Source organism: Oncorhynchus tshawytscha, linkage group LG04, assembly GCF_018296145.1.
Source record: "Oncorhynchus tshawytscha isolate Ot180627B linkage group LG04, Otsh_v2.0, whole genome shotgun sequence".
Lineage (NCBI taxonomy): Eukaryota > Metazoa > Chordata > Actinopteri > Salmoniformes > Salmonidae > Oncorhynchus > Oncorhynchus tshawytscha.
Window position 1 is genome coordinate 15386145 of NC_056432.1, and position 20155 is coordinate 15406299.

The 20155-nt window shown below is 41.4% G+C and overlaps 1 protein-coding gene across 2 annotated transcripts in view; it reads right to left on the reverse strand.

Annotated features, from left to right (window-relative positions):
• LOC112247249 (EGF-like repeat and discoidin I-like domain-containing protein 3) overlaps positions 1 to 20155 on the reverse strand; it is a 199342-nt gene that overhangs the window by 137748 nt on the left and 41439 nt on the right. Inside the window, exon 2 of one of the 2 annotated variants that reach the window (XM_042320362.1) lies at positions 16450 to 16476. In XM_042320362.1, the coding sequence (XP_042176296.1) occupies positions 16450 to 16476 (27 nt within the window). Of the gene's footprint in view, positions 1 to 16449; positions 16480 to 20155 lie in introns of both variants that reach the window. The other variant, XM_042320361.1, reaches the window with a different exon arrangement.

A 20155-nucleotide genomic window follows, 5' to 3' on the forward strand; every position in this document is an offset into this window, starting at 1 on the left:
ATGGAGAGTGATAGATAAAGTGCCTGTCATTCACAGAGTTCTAGTATAAGAGTTCTGCAGAACTGCCCAGAGCTAGCCTCGTACGAACCATCCTGAGCTGCCCAGAGCTAGCCTCGTACGAACCATCCGGAGCTGCCCAGAGCTAGCCCCGTACGAACCATCCTGAGCTGCCCAGAGCTAGCCTCGTACAAACCATCCTGAACTGCCCAGAGCTAGCCTCGTGCGAAACATTATGAGCTGCCCAGAGCTAGCCTTGTACAAACTATCATGAGCTGCCCAGAGCTATCCTCTTACAAACCATCCTGAGCTGCCCAGAGTTAGCCTCGTACGAACCATCCTGAGCTGCCCAGAGCTAGCCTCGTACGAACCATTCTGAGCTGCCCAAGGCACAGAGGCTGCACTAATGATCCTGGAATACCTCACACTAGGAAAGCAGCATTTCCTAAGATAAACATAGCGTAGAGTTCAGCCTGTTTAACTGCAATGAAGCCAACAAATACACCCACACAGCAAAACACACATTAAATAAGCAAAGCTGAAATCTCAATAAGAGCAAAACATATTTTATTTGAAAGTGCCTGGTCTGTCTCAGTTGATGATGATTAATAACTTGGTTAGCACACTCATCTTTTCCCAGGCCTTTTCTATTTTTCCAATTCAGTTTTTCTACAATGTCATTTCTTAGGGAATAATAATGACAGCAAAGGCTTGGACTCAAAGTTATTACAAGCAAACACTTATGACACAGCAATATGTCACTGCACTGACAGTGCCTACCACATGGTGCCATAACACTGCCATCTAAAACCCCTCACTGACGACTACTACCTGCAGTGTGGGCCAAATGTAAATGACAAGGCCTCGTTGAAGGCTTATTGGATTCATAACTCCGAGCCTGCCAATAGCTCCCTCATGTTTTAAACAACGAGGTGTAGAACTGCCTGGATGCTGTCAAAACTTCCCAGTTGAAGTTTGATGGCAAAACTTTTGTAATCTCTCACAGGGAAGATATTAATGCAAATAACTTTGGAGGGATGGGGGGATCGACTATCAAATTATGTTATTTAATAATTCTGTGATTTACTTATTTGTCAGAGACTTAAACATCAATCAGATCTATTTTGTAACCAGGAGGGTAGGAGCATCGCCCGTTCACAATGAATTTATCGTGACTGAGAAGGCTTATAGTTACGTATTGGCTCAACACATATTTAACCATGGGATGTTAAATAAAACAACTTGAGCCAATATTCAATGCTTCAAAGGACATGAAACATGTCTTTTGTTAAAAAAATAAAAATAAATTGTTGATTTAACTGCCTTTTGATAGGACATTTATTCTATTTCCTTTGTCTTCAGTAACACCTATAAGAGATGACAGGTCTCAGGGTTCGATTCATGTCCTCGCTCTCACATCGATAGGTGAAGGACCAATTTCAGCACAATTGCTAGTGTCCAGTCAACACACAAACAGCCTATTCTCTCTCATCTGCTTAACCTTAGTCACAAGAAAAGAGTAGCAATGTCACAACATCATAGAGATCCAGGGCAGATTCAGCCTTCAGAATGAACACAGGCTAGCTTATTGCTACGTGTTGTTGGCAGTGTCACGCCGTTGCATAAGAATTGCAAACGAGGGTAACCCTATCAAAGTCAAGCCCATTCCGCCTCACTCCTGTATCAGTATTAATGAGACTTGTGGATAATTAGTTGAACAGAGAAAAGTATAATAGCTTTCACAAAGGCCTTGCTCTCTAAGGAGGAGAAGAGGGTGTCAGGCGTCAGGGCTGTTTTGACGTGACGATCTATAACAGCACAAAGGAACACTGAAAGCCTCTCTAATGGAGAATGCATCCCTGCACAAAGCACAACCACAGCAGAGTGAGTGAGTGAGTGAGTGAGTGAGTGAGTGAGTGAGTGAGTGAGTGAGTGAGTGAGTGAGTGAGAGAGTGTGAGTGAGTGAGTGAGTGAGTGAGTGAGTGAGAATGAGAGAAAGAAAGAGAGAGAGAGAGAAAGAAAGAGAGAGTGAAAGAAAGAGAGAGCGAGATAGAAAGAGAGAGAGTGAAAGAAAGAGAGAGCGAGAGAGATAGAAAGAGAGAGAGTGAAAGAAAGAGAGAGCGAGAGAGATAGAAAAGAGAAGAGAGAGATAGAAAGAGAATGAGAGAGAGAATGAGAGAGAGAATGAGAGAGAGAAAGGGAGAGAGAATGAGAGAGAAAGAGGGGCAGTCTATATTAGCAGTGTCCTCTGAGACTTCACCCTGCTAAAACGTTCTTTGTCCTACGACGTTGTTCTCTTTGCTGTCGGTGTGTGTGTGTTGTAAAGAGGTTGAGGGCTTTGCTGTGCGAATGTCAGCCACTGTAGTCTTGTGCGCACTAGCCCATGATAGATGTGTGCCACGCGATGCCTGCGCGAGCTCCGCAATTTCCTTTTGGGCTGCAAAGAGAGCCCAATCAATCAACGGTGAAAACCTGATGAGTGGTTAAACACAGAAAAGCATCCTATGTTTCCTCTAAGATCAATCACAAAAGGCTGACATTTTCGGTGTGTCGGGTACAGTCGAGCCACTAAATCCTATTTGGCAGGTTTTAGGAACATTAGCTTGTTCCGATGCTGGGGGATTGTATATTTACCCAGCTAAATTGCATTAGGCCGAGGGATAAACCATATGAACTGAGTATACAAAAAATTAGGAACACCTGCTCTTTCCATGACATAGACTGACCAGGTGAATCCAGGTGAAAGATATGATCCCTTACTGATTTCACCGGTTAAATCCACTTCAATCAGTGTAGCTGGATTGTGTATGTATGAAATTCAGAGGGTGAATGGGCAAGACAGAATATCTAAGTACCTTTGAACAGGGTACGGTAGTAGGTGACAGGCGCACCGGTTTGAGTGTTTCAAGAACTGCAACGCTGCTGGGCTTTTCAAGGTCAACAGTTTACCATGTGTATTAAGAATGATCCACCACCCAAAGGACATCCAGCCAACTTTACACAATTGTGAGAAGATTTGGAGTCAACACGGGCCAGCATCCCTGTGGAACGCATTTCAACACCTTGTAGAGTCCATGCCCCTGACGAATTGAGGCTGTTTTGAGGGCAAAAGGGGTGCAACTTAATATTAGGAAGGTTTTCCTAATGTTTTGTACACTCAGTGTACATTAAAGACCGCAATCTAAACTCCTCAGTCAACTCCGTATACAGTCTACCTAAGACCATGCACCTTTAAATCGGATTAATCATATTTGATTATGATCAGGCATTGAGGCATAGAGCCACACTTGGCTATGTTACTGGGATTTCTTCCCTGTGGTTATTCTGGGTATTTCATTTTTCTCATCCAGCATTTCTCGATGTGTTACTATATACGTTCCACATGCATATGCCACAAAAGTCTGCTGTAAAGTGCATCTTTCAACCAACAAACAATGTTGTTCACATTTAAAACGTCTCAGCAACCTGAGGAATGCTTAACGTTATAGCCTCGATTACAATCTCTGGTGGTCCCACATAAAATGGGTTGAATGGTGGAGAGGGGGCAGAGTGAATCAGGGGCGGATTGAACCAACCACTGTGCTTGGCTGATCATCAGCATGATTACCTTGTATTTACAGTCACAGAATATTCTGAGAAGCTGGCACCCCCCACCCTAACTGTGACTTCACAGAACCTCAATCCTCAACCATCCCCCATCCTGACCCCTTATCAGGGCTAGTAGAGAGGAACCCTCCCTCATCACCACACTTGTTAGAGCACGTCATTTCTGTTAGCCAGGCTCCATATCCACTGTCCTCAATTTGAATCAGCTGTGCAAAAACCAAAATGTGCACCCAGGGGGCCCCTGGACCGAGTTTGGGAAACACTGCGTTAGAGGACTGAGTTACAATGAGGACAGAGCCTGAAAAACAGAAATGACTGACAACCCAATAAATCCACAAGGGACTGTGTACATATCTATGTATTGGGATACATAATTGAGCCACAACTCTAGAGCGTACCTGCTTGTAGTCCTAAAAAACAAAAATGTGTTACCTCTGGTTAGTTCAGCCATTCCTTTTCCTTTTCTTTGTAAAACCCTTTTTTTTGCCTACGACACCTGGTATTCCCAGGCGGTCTCCCATGCCAGTACTAACCAGGCCCGACCCTGAACAGGCAAGATCAGGGTGGTATGGCCACATGCGTATTTTTCCATGTTTTTTCTCCCTGTTTTCTCCCTGAATTAGGTCCTTTGGCTAATCTCTGCAACTCCTTAATGGGCTCGGGAGAGGCAAAGGTTGAGTCGTGCATCCTCCAAAACACTACCCGCCTGGCCGTCTACTTCATATCACACTGCTCGCTTAACCCGGATGTTAGCCGCAACAATGTGTCGGAGGAAACACTGATCGACTGACTCCCTGGGTCAGCTTGCAGGCACCCGGCACTGTCTCAAGGAGTCGCTAGAGCACGATGAGCCAAGGAAAGCCCCACCGGCCAAACCCTCCCCTACCCTGGAAAGTCCTAGGCCAATTTTGGGGGTCCCAGTGACGGCCGGTTGTGACACAGCCAGGGATCAAACCCCAGGCTGTAGTGACGTCTTAGCACTGTGGGGCAGGGCGTTTGACTGCTGTGCCACCCAGGACCAGCCATTCATATGGGGGAAATTAATGAGGAAAGAACGAGGTTTGGGGAAAATAAGGTCTGAGGATAACACAGGTTTAGGATATTAATATCACTTTATTGGTCAATTGCACACAGATCCAAACTAAATTTGACTTGTTCTTTTAACCCAGCCCCTTGAAAGACACACATACAGTTTTTTTGAAGCGGTGCAGGGGGCTGCCACACTGGGCACCATTGTTGTGGGGGTTAAGTGCCTTGGTCAAGGGCACACCGGCAGGCAATAGCATCTAGGATTTGATACCAGCAACCCTCAGATTGCCAGCTCTGTTCCTGCCATATTTTTCCCGTCGGCCCCGGGATTCGAATTGGTAACCACCTGGTTGCCTGCCCCCCATATCTTATTTGTTTTGTTCTATGAGATAATATCAGTCAGTTAACATGACATTTATTAATTATGAAGCCTCTATGAGTTTAAATGTGCTTGTTCTGATTGCATAAATGAAGAAAACGTTAGCTGATGAAGATTATTTAATAGAAAAAAAATGATTAGATCTCCTAAGCCTATGTTTACCACATACAGTGGGGCAAAAAAGTATTTAGTCAGCCACCAATTGTGCAAGTTCTCCCACTTAAAAAGATGAGAGAGGCCTGCAATTTTCATCACAGGTACACTTCAACTATGACAGACAAAATTATTTTTAATGAATTTATTTGCAAATTATGGTGGAAAATAAGTATTTGGTCAATAACAAAAGTTTATCTCAATACCTTGTTATATATCCTTTGTTGGCAATGACAGAGGTCAAACATTTTCGGTAAGTCTTCACAAGGTTTTCACACACTGTTGCTGGTATTTTGGCCCATTCCTCCATGCAGATCTCCTCTAGAGCAGTGATGTTTTGGGGCTGTTGCTGGGCAACACGGACTTTCAACTCCCTCCAAAGATTTTCTATGGGGTTGAGATCTGGAGACTGGCTAGGCCACTCCAGGACCTTGAAATGCTTCTTACAAAGCCACTCCTTTGTTGCACGGGGGGTGTGTTTGGGATCATTGTCATGCTGAAAGACCCAGCCACGTTTCATCTTCAATGCCCTTGCTGATGGAAGGAGGTTTTCACTCAAAATCTCACGATACATGGCCCCATTCATTCTTTCCTTTACATGGATCAGTCGTCCTGGTCCCTTTGCAGAAAAACTGCCCCAAAACATGATGTTTCCACCCCCATGCTTCACAGTAGGTATGGTGTTCTTTGGATGCAACTCAGCATTCTTTGTCCTCCAAACACGACTAGTTGAGTTTTTACCAAAAAGTTATATTTTGGTTTCATCTGACCATATGACATTCTCCGAGTCTTCTTCTGGATCATCCAAATGCTCTCTAGCAAACTTCAGGCGGGCCTGGACATGTACTGGCTTAAGCAGGGGGACACGCCTGGCACTGCAGGATTTGAGTCCCTGGAGGCGTAGTGTGTTACTGATGGTAGGCTTTGTTACGTTGGTCCCAGCTCTCTGCAGGTCATTCACTAGGTCCCCCCGTGTGGTTCTGGCATTTTTGCTCACCGTTCACCATTTTTAGATCTTGCGTGGAGCCCCAGATCGAATGAGATTATCAGTGGTCTTGTATGTCTTCCATTTCCTAATAATTGCTCCCACAGTTGATTACCTCAAACCAAGCTGCTTACCTATTGCAGATTCAGTCTTCCCAGCCTGGTACAGGTCTACAATTTTGTTTCTGGTGTCCTTTGACAGCTCTTTGGTCTTGGCCATAGTGGAGTTTGGAGTGTGACTGTTTGAGGTTGTGGACAGGTGTCTTTTATACTGATAACAAGTTCAAACAGGTGCCATTAATACAGGTAACGAGTGGAGGACAGAGGAGCCTCTTAAAGAAGAAGTTACAGGTCTGTGAGAGACAGAAATCTTGCTTGTTTGTAGGTGACCAAATACTTATTTTCCACCATAATTTGCAAATAAATTCATTAAAAATCCTACAATGTGATTTTCTGGATTTTTTTTCTCATTTTGTCTGTCATAATTGAAGTGTACCTATGATGAAAATTACAGGCCCCTCTCATCTTTTTAAGTGGGAGAACTTGCACAATTGGTGGCTGACTAAATACTTTTTTGCCCCACTGTACCTTATTTTCGGCATTTAGCCAAAAACAATACAAAAACAAAATGTATTTCATGTGGCAGAGTTAGTGTCTACAGAAAGATGACATTACCATTGCTCTTTATTCAAGTCTGTTTTACACAACAATGGGAAAAGTGTATGGTCTGAAAAGGCCAAAAAAGTACAGTAAAGATATACATAAAATAGTTTATAGATTATGCAATCAAATGTAATTTGTAACACATTGTGAACCCTCAGTCCTTTCAATTGTGTGTATTTTCCACTTGCATGCATTCAAGGGTGGTAAATTAGGAAGTTCCAATTCAGAGCCTCTGCTCTAAATGTATACTTGGTGAGACGGCACAGGGCTCTAACATTGGCCTGATTATGTCACTTCCTTTTATTTGACACTGCTTCTTCAGCCCATCCTTCCCAGTGCTCTCTGATAGCAACTGGCATGGGTCCACATTAACGGACAGTAGCCTTCTCAGCAGGACACATCCTGGGATGCTTTTAGTAAGTCCTTTCCTCTTTACCTTTCTATCTGTACATGTCCTTGCACCCTGCCATGACGAAATGGATCAGACACATTGACATTTGACAATGACAGACGAATGCACTTGCAAAGTCAGAAAGTATAAAAGGCACATCAAAGACGTAAGACGGAACTGCCTAAGACTCCGGCATGTCAAATATATCTCCCAGGGAGGTCAAAACAAAATACACCGACCGTTGACAGAAGAGGAAGAGAAGGAAAGACTAGTCAGAACATGGAAATGTCACAACAGTAGCAGAGGGGACCTTGGAAGAAAGTTATTCCTGTTCTGACCATGTGAGCCAATCAAACCTAATTAGGCCTGAGCCAATCAGATGAAGACTGCTCCAGGAGAAGAGTCGCCGCACCAGGGTGGTCAACGAAAGTTCGCTGGCATAAGTCTCTCCATAATACAGTCAGGCATTGACTGATTCACTTATTATTGGCAATGCATAGGCCCTTATCACGCATTGGACATTCTGTGGATCTGGAAAAGTCATGAATGCCCAGCTCGTAATGCAATGAAAGAAAGCCTGTGCTTCATTCCATAAAGAGTTTTGTTAACCAGTCAAGCTCATATGACTACATCGAGGTCTGTCAAGCACATTTCTCAAAAGGAAGAAAGTACGGGAGGAAAAGCTACAACAAAGAGATGCATAGAGGAAGTTAAAAGGTCATGGTGTTTTCCATTTCCTTTCATCCAATATATACAGGGAATGTGATCCCATACAAGGTTACTCCAATAGAGGTCTTAATATTCGCAGAAAAAGTCCCAGCTGACTCCTCTTAAGCACCTCTGTGCAGAACACAAACACAGCTTCTTTCCTAACAGTTCATTAATAATAAGTGCCGAGCCTCATATGTCAGCACTGCTTCTGACACGTCAGGAATTGGAAATAAAGCAGCACATAATTATGTGTGAAAGAGTGATCTGTTCAACATCAGTAACATGATTTAAATAGTGTATTAGACTGAATGGAGATCATACTGCCATTAAGTGGTCAAATCTGCAATAAGGCTAAATTAGCATTAGTGCGTATAAGGTATTACTCACACACTTGAACTAATAAGAGGACGAAAAAGCTGTGCCAAGCTTTTCACTTAGTACCTTTTTTCAAACATCACAGTGGAATCGTAGAGATGATTCTATGCAGATTGAAAGAGAAGGGAATTGGCTACTTTAGGAGCACCATTATGCATACTGTAAAGAAGCTTGCACTGTGCAAGAACTCACACTGAATGTACCGGAATTGTGAGGAGCTTTTAGCATGTCAATGTCTGAGTGGTCCAGGTCTAAGAGTAGAGCACAGAAATGCAGCATGGCCATTATATAAAGTGCTATTTTACACAGAAAGTCCAGTCTTGTGTTACATAATGGCCAACCAGTGCCCATTAAACCTGCAATTCCTCCCCTGTTTACAAAAAGAGACGTAGATACAGTGCATTCAGAAAGTATTCAGACCCCTTCCATTTTTCCACATTTTGTTGCGTTACATAATTATTCTAAAATGGACTAAATACCCTTTTCCCCCTCATCAATCTACACACAATACCCCGTAATCACATAGCAAAAACTGGATTTTAGACTTTTCTTTCAAACTTATTAAAAATATAAAACAGAAATAACTTATTTATATACTGTAAGTATTCAGACCCTTTGCTATGAGACTCGGAAATGAAGCATCCTGTTTCCATTTGTCATCATTGAGATGTTTCTTCAACCTGATTGGAATCCACCTGTTTTAAATTGAATTAATTGGTCATGATTTGGAAAGGCATACACCTGTATATCTAAGGTCCCACAGTTAAAAGTGCATGTCAGAGCAGAAACCAAGCCGTGAGGTTGAAGGAATTGTACGGTAGAGTAGCCAGACAGAAGCAGTAAAAGGGTACATGACAGCCCGCTTAAATTTTGCTGAAAGGCACCTAAAGGATTCTCAGACCATGACAAACAAGATTCTCTGGTCTGATGAAACCAAGATTGAACTATTTGGCCTGAACGCTAAGCGTCTCGTCTGGAGGAAACCTGGCACCATCCCTACGGTGAAGCATAGTGGTGGCAGCATCATACTGTGGGGATGTTATTCAGTGGCAGGGACTGGGAGACTAGTCAGGATCGAGGGAAAGATGAACGGAGCAAAGTACAGAGAGATCCTTGATGAAAACCTGCTCCAGAGCGCTCAGAGCCTCACACTGGGGCTGACCTTCTAACAGGGCTATGACCATAAGCACACAGCCAAGACAACACAGGAGTGGCTTTGGGACAAGCCACTGAATGTCCTTGAGTGGCCCAGCCAGAGCTTGGATTTGAACCTGGTCAAACATCTCTGGAGAGACCTGAAAATAGCTGTGCAGTGATGCTCCCCATCCAACGTGACAGACCTTGAAAGGACCTGCAGAGAAGAATGGAAGAAACTCCCAAATACAGTTGTGCCAAGCTTGTAGCTTCATACCCAAGAAGACTCAAGGCTGTAATCGCTACCAAAGTTGCTTCAAGAAAGTACTGAGTAAAGGGTCTGAATACTTGAGTAAATGTGATATTTTAGTTTTTTTGCAAAAATGTCTAAAAATCTGTTTTTGCTTTGTCATTCTGGGGTATTGCGTATAGATTGATGAGGGTGAAAAACGATTTCATGCATTTTAGAATAAGGCTGTAACGTAACAAAATATGGAAAAAGTCAATGGCTCTGAATACTTGCCGAATGCACAGTACATTATTAATATATTAAACAAGTTTATGGGGATTAATAAGGCCCTCACAAGCGAAATAATGAATGCTCCCTTACCACATATTAAAAATGCATATCAAATTCATCGTTAATTAAAACCAGTAGAGAGCAAACAGGTATTGCAGTAATTAAAAATGATGTGTATTTCGTATCCAATAAAGAGAAGAGATACTGTTACATTCCCAAGTTTCTGTGTTGTTGTGGGTTTCTATGTGTATGTATTTCAGGAAATGGCTTCCTGGATTCCTAAGCAGCTGATTGGTCGACCCCATCGCTGATTGGAGCTCTGACCCCTCCTGCTTGTCAGGGGATACAGCTGTCTCTTCAATTACCAACTTGATAAAAGCCAGTGTTCCTCCCTCAGGGAGGAGAGCATATTTTTATGTCCTGTGTTGGTTGTTGTGGCAGTCAGTAAAAGTTTTGATGATATTATTTTGTAGCCGCTCCTTCATAGGTATGTGTATGCCAATAGGACTTAGTGTTATTGGTTAATGAAATTGTTCACATAAATTATTCGGTTTCATTTGTTCCCAGGGGGGGAAGGGGAATGCACCTTGGGAGCGTGCCTGTGGGCATACATAACCCGTAGTATTTAATCTGTCTATGCACACTAGGTAAGTCTTCTAGAGAGAGGATTCCTTAACTTTGACTTTCTTTGCTTTGGTTCCGTCCAGACCCTTTTCCCCACATTGCCGTATTTAGAAATAATAAATTCCCTGTAAATGGTATTTTTCTCTGCCTCTGACGTCCTTCCCGCACCTACGATCACATACTTTTTTCACTCCACGGGGAGTTGAGATGTAGTGGGGTATTGCGTTCCCTCCTCCAAGAGGCGTACGTAACAGAATTGTATGTCCTGATGTTCACAAAATTGCAGATATTTCCTGAAGCTGTCGGCGAATGCTATACAAATGTGTCACACTTCGTTTTTTTAAGCACTGCTTCAGATTTCAACTTTAGCATTACAAAATAATGTTTCTCCCCAATTCTGTGATACATATACAGTACCAGTCAAAAGTATGGACACACCTACTCATTCAAGGGTTTTTCTTTATTTATACTATTTTCTACATTGTATAATAATTGTGAAGACATCAAAACTATGAAATAACACATAAGTAATCATGTAGTAACCAATATCAAAATATATTTTAGATTCTTCAAAGTAGCCACCTTTTGACTTGATGACAGATTAGCACACTTTTGGCATTCTCTCAACCAGCTTCACCTGGAATGCTTTTCCAATAGTCTTGAAGGAGTTCCCACATATGCTGAGCACTTGAAGGCTGCTTTTCACTCACTCTGCGGTCCAACATTCCAAACCATCTCAGTTGGGTTGCGGTTGAGTGATTGTGGAGGCCAGGTCATCTGATGCAGCACTCCATCGCTCTCATTCTTGGTCAAATAGCCCTTACACAGTCTGAAGGTGTGTTGGGTGATTGTCCTGTTGAAAAACAAATGATAGTACACTAAGCGCAAACCAGATGGGATGGCGTATTGCTGCCGAATGGGATGGCGTATTGCTGCAGAATTCAAGTGTCCCTTGAATTCTAAATAAATCACTGACAGTGTCACCAGCAAAGCACTCCCACACCTTTACACCTCCTCCTTCATGATTCACGGTGTGAACCACAAATGCGGAGATCATCCGTTCACCTGCTCTGCATCTCAAAAAGACATGGCAGTTGGAACCAAAAATCTCAAATTTGGACTCATCAGACCAAAGGACTGATTTCCACCGGTCTAATGTCCATTGCTCGTGTTTCTTGACCCAAACAACTCTCTTCTTATTATTGGTGTCCTTTAGTAGTGGTTTCTTTGCAGAAATTCTACCATTAAGGTCTGTTTCATGCAATCTCCTCTGAACAGTTGATGTTGAGATGTGTCTTTTACTTGAACTCAGTGAAGCACTTATTTGGGCTGCAATTTCTGAGGCTGGTAACTTTAATGAACTTATCCTCTGCAGCAGGGGTAACTCTGGGTCTTCCTTTACTGTGGCGGTCCTCATGAGAGCCAGTTTCATCACAGCGCTTGATGGTTTTTGCGACTGCACTTGAAGAAACTTTCAAAGTTCATGAAATGGCTGTGATGCCTAGATGAAGGCTGTGTTGCCTGGATGAAGGCTGTGATGCCTGGATGAAGGCTGTGATGCCTGGATGAAGGCTGTGATGCCTGGATGAAGGCTGTGATGCCTGGATGAAGGCTGTGTTGCCTGGATGAAGGCTGTGATGCCTGGATGAAGGCTGTGTTGCCTGGATGAAGGCTGTGATGCCTGGATGAAGGCTGTGATGCCTGGATGAAGGCTGTGATGCCTGGATGAAGGCTGTGATGCCTGGATGAAGGCTGTGTTGCCTGGATGTCAGGCAGCTTTTCAGCTGATATGACTGGTGAGAGATGTTCCATTGATTTCACACTGACATACCCCCTCTATAACCCTGGAATGACATGTTCATTTGATGGCAGTGGCACCTTGTAACAAGGTCCGATTTTTGGACGAGTTATTAACATGGTAATTCACAGTTGACTTTCAAACCAGTAATTACAAAACATTAGTTACTTAGTGAAACAAGAAAGTATAATAGCACCAGTCATTTTTTAATTTTGTGTACTGTCTGTGTGTGTGTAAGCGTGCTTGTGTTTGTGCTTTCCTGAGTGTGTGTACACATTTGTGAGTAACTGAAACGACATAACATGATACTACATGTGTTTTGCCTTGCATATTGTTTTTAAACACCTACATTCACATGCTCAAATGGGCACGTGATATGGAATGTCACATGAAGAAAATCAACTTTGCTATGAAATAAACAGAGGCATTATTATTAAAGGATCAAAAAACATTTCAGATATTTGAAAAGTTCCAGATTAGGTTAATCTATATACATGAAAGAAGAAAAGAAGAAAATTCTACCATAGCAACACACGATTCTGACCTCATTGTAACCATCTAAAACAGAAGAAATGATTAAGAAGAGATGCACAGGACATGACGTGAGCATGGAGATATGTATGCTGTTGTCTATAGTGCCAGCAATGCAGGGTGTTGACCACAGCTGAATATGTCAGAGTTAGGGTCAAATCCATCTAAATTAATGGATTCAGGAATTTAGTCACATATAACAATTTCATGTCCAACTAAAACTGACTGAGAGTGAAATCGAATTGATCCCTACTTTTATTAGATTTTTTCAGGGTCAGCTTTAAAATTGCAGATAGATTGTAGTTTCCATCAATGTAATTGTCTGCATTACTTCCAAAGCCCCATATATTTCTTGCAAATACTGTATATACAGTACATACATAAATATACATACATAAATATAACTATATATACAGTTGAAGTCAGAAGTTTACATACACCTTAGCCAAATACATTTAAACTCAATTTTTCACAATTCCTGACATTTAATCCAAGTAAACATTCCCTGTTTTAGGTCAGTTAGGATCACCACTTTATTTTAAGAATATGAAATGTCAGAATAATAGTAGAGACAATTATTTATTTCAGCTTTTATTTCTTTCATCACATTCCCAGTGGGTCAGAAGTTTACATACAGTCAGTTAGTATTTGCTAGCATTGCCTTTAAATTGTTAACTTGGGTCAAACGTTTCAGGTAGCCTTCCACAAGCTTCCCACAATAGGTTGGGTGAAGTTTGGCCCATTCCTCCTGACAGAGCTAGTGTAACTGAGTCAGGTTTGTAGGCCTCCTTGCTCGCATACACTTTTTCAGTTCTGCCCACAGGTTTCTATAGGATTGGGGTCAGGACTTTGTGATGGCCACTCCATTCCTTAAGCCATTTTGCCACAACTTTGGAAGTATGCTTGGGGTCATTGTCCATTTGGAAGTCCCGTTTGCGACCAAGATTTAACTCCCTGACTGATGTCTTGAGATGTTGCTTCAATATATCCACATTATTTACCCCCCCTCATGATGCCATCTACTTTGTGAAGTGCAACAGACCCTCTTGCAGCAAAGCACCCCCACAAATTGATGCTGCCACCCCTGTGCTTCACGGTTGGGATGGTGTACTTCGGCTTGCAAGCCTCCCCCTTTTTCCAACAAACATAACGATGGTCATTATAGCCAAACAGTTCTATTTTTGTTTCTTCAGACCAGAGGACATTTTTACAAAATGTATGATCTTTGTCCCCATGTGCATTTGCAATCCGTAGTCTGAATTATAAGTGAAATTATCTGTCTGTAAACAATTGTTGGAAAAATTACTTGTGTCATGCACAAAGTAGATGTCCTAATTGACTTGCCAAAACTATAGTTTGTTAACAAGAAATGTGGAGTGGTTGAAAAATCACTTTTAATGACTCCAACCTAAGTGTATGTAAACTTCCGACTTCAACTGTACATACATACACTACCGTTCAAAAGTTTGTTGTCACCTAGAAATGTCCTCGTTTTCAAAAGAAAAGCACATTTTTTGTCCATTAAAATAACATAAAATTGATGTCAAATCTCTTAACACCATCCATTTGGATTTCTAATTGCCATATATTTGTTCAACTGTGATGTGATGGTTCACAAAAGTTCTGAACCTTTATTCTCACTGTTTCTAGAGATTGTAAATTGAAAATATTTTTGGGCTAAAAGTATTATTATATTATTAATCAATTGACTATGACTTTTCAGGGTTAGCTCCAGGTAAATATTGCAATTATTCAGCCATTCCTGGACCTGTGACCAAAAACAAGCCACATATGGACAAATGACCTTATGATTCTGCCTCTTCGCAACAAAATCTACAGAGCTGGGTAGGTTGGATCCCCCATGTAAATAACATTCTATCGGCTGAAAGAATTTTGTATAATAATTTAAGTTAAAAAATTCAATGTTTTCAATCCGTCGTTGTTTTGTGCATCAATTCATAAACCATGTGCCATGAAATCGGTACATCAAAAATCTCTTCCCAACTATTTTGCAACCTCTACTTTACATAGGCTCATTATTCCAGACTATTGAAACCAATAAGATACCCAAAGTATTCCCATTACCAACTAGAAACACTAACAACCAGACAACATTCATAGAGACCTCTCAACTCTGGGATTTTATTTGACAAGTCTAAAACTGCAATAAATTATATTTCAGTTCCATTTAATACATACAGAGTTTATAAAAAGCTTCTTCTGTTAGATTTCTTTTCCTCTTTCAAGGTAACTGGAAATAGCATGTGATTGCCAAACATGCTTTCTGAGGCAGCAGCAGATGCATTGGAGGGCTTTTATAATAAACCACTGTGCTGATCCTGAAGGGATAGTTACCCAAATGACAAAATCACACATTGTTTTCCTTACCATGTAACCAGTCTATGGACAAGATACACCAGCAATCCATCCTGTTATACACCATATGCTAATAATAAGTGCATCAAATAACATCAGCCAGCTGCTTGGGGAAGCATGAGGACAATATCACAGAAATGCTTATGGAGGCACACTAACCAGAGTTTTTTTATTTAATTTAAATGTTTTATTTAACCTTTATTTAACTAGACAAGTCAGTTAAGAGCAAATTCTTATTTACAATGACGGCCTACACTGGCCAAACCCGGACGACGCTGGGCCAATTGTGAGCCGCCCTATGGGACTCCCAATCAAAGCCGGTTGTGATACAGACTGGTACAGAGCTCATACAGGGATGGAACGTTTTCCACTCACTAACTACCCTGACTCATAGGGCTATTATCAAGTAAGAAGAATGTGTAGAATGCTTATTGAGGCTTTTTTATAGAAGAGCATTCTCAAAAAAGGAAGAATCTAATTGAATAAGCACTCCTACCGTCTTGACACGAATTATATATCACTCAATTATAGGCTTACTTCAATGAGTTTCATTCTTTCATTCATATTTGCGCGATCCAATATTGTGGACTTGGTTGGATGTTTGGCAGTGTTCTGGACCAAAGTGGTTTTGAGTTCTCAAACTTGGGGAATCTATGTTGTCGATCAATGGTAAACTTTTGTTCTGTGAAATTCTCTGTTGCAAGGGAGAACAACAAAAGTCTCTGATTGGTTCAATGCTTGTTTAGAGTTTGGGGAGTATTAGGCAAGGGTTGTATGTTTGTTCAAAGAGAGAAAGGAACTAAAAGCATCACGTAAACATCATTGGTAAAAAAGTTAAAAGAAAACTTAACAACAAAAAAAGAGAGACACATGGAGATCAGTCAAGCAAAGTGATAGTGACTGGGCTTGATCAATCAATCAATCAATCAATGCAGCAGGAGCCACAGCGGTGTGTGTGTGTGTGTGTGTGTGTGTGTGTGTGTGTGTGTGTGTGTGTGTTTGTGTGTGTGTGTGTGTGTGTGTGTGTGTGTGTTTGAGAAGGTGAGAGAGTGGGAGAGTGGTTGAAGGGATACAGGAAAGGTCATATTATGATTGTACTGATGATGGGTAGAACACACGTACACACACACACACACAAATGAGGGGAACACAAGTTACCAATTGTAGAAATACCCCACCTGCTGAAGTCAGCTCCACACCATCTACTGCTGTAGAGACAGAGAGAGGGGAGGGAGGGAAGAGGGGAGCAAGGGAGGAGCAAAAGAGAGAGCAGTTAATTTATTGTTAGATTTTCAAATAATACTCCTAAAGGGTAACTATAAAGGCTTTAATGGTATAATACCACTAAAGGGTAACTATAAAGGCTTTAATGGTATAATACTACTAAAGGGTAATTATAAAGGCTTTAATGGTATAATACTACTAAAGGGTAACTATAAAGGCTTTAATGGTATAATACTACTAAAGGGTAATTATAAAGGCTTTAATGGTATAATACTCCTAAAGGGTAACTATAAAGGCTTTAATGGTATGATACTACTAAAGGGTAACTATAAAGGCTATAATGGTATAATACCACTAAAGGGTAACTATAAAGGCTTTAATGGTATAATACCACTAAAGGGTAACTATAAAGGCTTTAATGGTATGATACTCCTAAAGGGTAATTATAAAGGCTTTAATGGTATAATACTCCTAAAGGGTAACTATAAAGGCTTTAATGGTATGATACTACTAAAGGGTAACTATAAAGGCTATAATGGTATGATACTACTAAAGGGTAATTATAAAGGCTTTAATGGTATGATACTACTAAAGGGTAACTATAAAGGCTATAATGGTATAACTCCATCATGAACACTGAAGGTTTTGTATTTACAATATAATTATTGATCAAAGAATTTACTAATCCTTCGACTGATGGATGGATGAGACACTCAAATACTCTGTTAATAATCCTCCCACATTGAGTCACAATGTACAGTACATCCAACACTGCGGACTACACCCCCCCATCACAACGCAATAGCATGCATGCATACTGTACGATATAACAGGTAAGCGGGTGACAATCAACCAGACACAGTATCACAGAAAAGCATAAATGTACACAATGCCATCATGAAATGTTAGCGCTTGGCCAAACCCCATCCCCCTCAAGGCCTCCATGGCTAAAATACTGGCTACTAGCCTCTGACTAATGTGGACTCATCATTCTGGACCAGTGTACAGTAGGATTACTTTGTGAGGCATACATACACGGCCGAATCCCCCTTCTAATCCGATTCCTATGCCATGGGTGAGTGGCAGGGCTGAGGGCTGGGCTGTCTGTCTCCCATCGTTATCACAGCTCTCTATCTCTACCCCAATCATAAGCTAGAGCAGGCCTGCCTCAAACACGCAGACACACACCCAGCCAGACCCCAGAGATCCCAAGAGGAGGTGTTACTGTATATACTGTAAAGCTGTTGTCTTCCCTGACTTTGTGGCATCTACCATGTTATTTTTCTTGATGTAAACATGAGGTTGCAATCTAAGCCGAGTCCGTATTTCTCAGGGATTGAGGGCCTGTCTAACAATAAGGAGAGTTAGGATTACTTTCATGTGCATGTTTTCATCTTAAACACTGCATACTAATGGGGAATTAGCATGTGGGAATGGTAAGTACTACATATACCATGAGATAGAAAGAGAGAAAAAGAAAGAGAGAAAGCAAGGAGAATGAGAGAGAGAGAGAGAGAGCTATGTAAATGTCAATATTCAAAGTTGTGACAATGTAGCAACATTTCCTTCCATTCCACACACAAAAACAAACACATTTTTTGCTTCAAATATTATTTGCTAAAGTTGCTATCGTTGGGTTCCCTCAAACACCTGGGTACCGGGCCATGTAAAACTCGCCCACTCTCTGTCTCTTTGTTTTTTTAATCGCCAACCTGCCTCTAGGCCTACTACTGATCGGAAGTGGCTCCTAGAGAGCGAGCACCAGTGAAGGTTGTGCAGCACCTCTCGTCATTTGGTTTCTTCCTTTAAGGGGTGCTTTCATTGTTTACCAGAAATACTGATGTTTGCGCAAATGTCTTTGTTTTGTTGAACGTGTTCATTGTTGGCCATTGTTATGTCAAGTGTGCAATTGTATTGCCTGTGAAGTGTAGCCAAATGTGAAGTGTAGCCTTTTCATTAAAAAGATTGGCTTCCAGTTTAAATGTGTGAATGGTTTGTGCCAGGCTAGGGCAGGTCCTGTGATGTCCATTCTCTTCTCTAACTGTCATTACCTTACAGTCCAAGGTGTATGAATTCAGAGACAGACTGGATATATTTAGCCATCCTTGAATTACAAACTTCATGGCCCAGCTATTTTTTTTAATGTCAATATCAAATAACTTCTGGGTAACAATTAAGCACCTTACTGTAATAGATTTCCATTAAAATGGGGGGGAAACTATTTTAAAAAACAATAATTTTAAAGACACTTGAGCAGGGTACTGTTTAAAACGTGTTGAACATGTTGAGCATTTTAGCCAAATACAATACTGAGAGAGAGAGAGACACATGGAACAGACTCAATTTCCTTTTTACAAAATAAAACATCAACATTGTCTCTGCCAATATTCTCTGGAGGGACCCTAGTCCTAAAAATACACTCACATTCTCAGACAGATGCTAAATCATCTCCAAGGGTTCTAGTACCTTGCACATTACCACGCTAATCCAATAAACGGAGTCTGCTTCATGTCTTCCTGTCAGTTCTTTTAACCCATGACTCGTTACGAGTGGTAAGAGTTTTTCCTGTTTTCCTGTTGGCTCGTCCAATGTTCTATCCTCTGCACAGTGTCATAGTGGTGATTACTAAAGCTGAGAGTTGCTATAAAACACACACGCATAAAAACACACACATAAGAATGCCAGTAAACAGATGCATATGAATGAACATCCATAAAGAAATGCACCGAAAACCCCAGCTCATGAGTAACTGAGGACAAAGACAGTGAAGAAGCTAAAACTAGGAAGTTGATCTCCTGCTATCCCATATGTCTGGCATGAGAAGCTCCTCGTGGATGTTTCCCATGCACCAGAAGACTCCTCTGATCCCAAGACCAAGAGACTAAACACATTCCACAGTTCTCTTATTGTGGTTTCCCTTGTGTCCCTTTCTCTTCAGCCACTGTAAAGACCAACACGTGCATGTACGCACACACACACACACACACGAGGTCTTCTCTGGTCCAAAAAGTTGGACCCTGACCTGAACGGACTTGAGGACAATCAGACCTAGACCTGACCCGGTTAAACCCAAGTGACCAAAAAAATATGTTAATCAGCCAAGTTGCCCTTCTGGTTAATGAATAGGTATTTATAAAACACACTAACACAAGCATGCATAAAAGACAAGGGTTGTTCCTATGATACACTTCCAAATTTCCCCTCCTATGTCAAGTGTGTGTTCCAAAGATGATGGTAAGACCAATGTTATCTTAGGCTGCGACTAGCCCAAAAACACTGGGGAATTGTTCTGGACAGCACACGCCAAAACATGGCCAGAGGACTGACGTGTGAGTGTGTGTGTGTGTGTGTGTGTGTACTTATACATCTAAGTATGATTATTTACACAGTATGATGTTGTTGGAGCTAGTTGGATGAAGATATTCTCTGTAATGTTATTTTATTGTGGCTTGCCAAGAAAAACATACTGTATTCTTGACTTTGCTCAGCTCAATACAATTTTGACTGGGGACATTAACAAACAATCTTAACTCCAGCCATATACACTGATTACACCAAACATTAGGAACAACTTCCTAATATTGAGTTGCACCCCCTTATGCCCTCAGAACAGCTTCAATTTGTTGGGGCATGGACTCTACAAGGTGTCGAACATGTTTG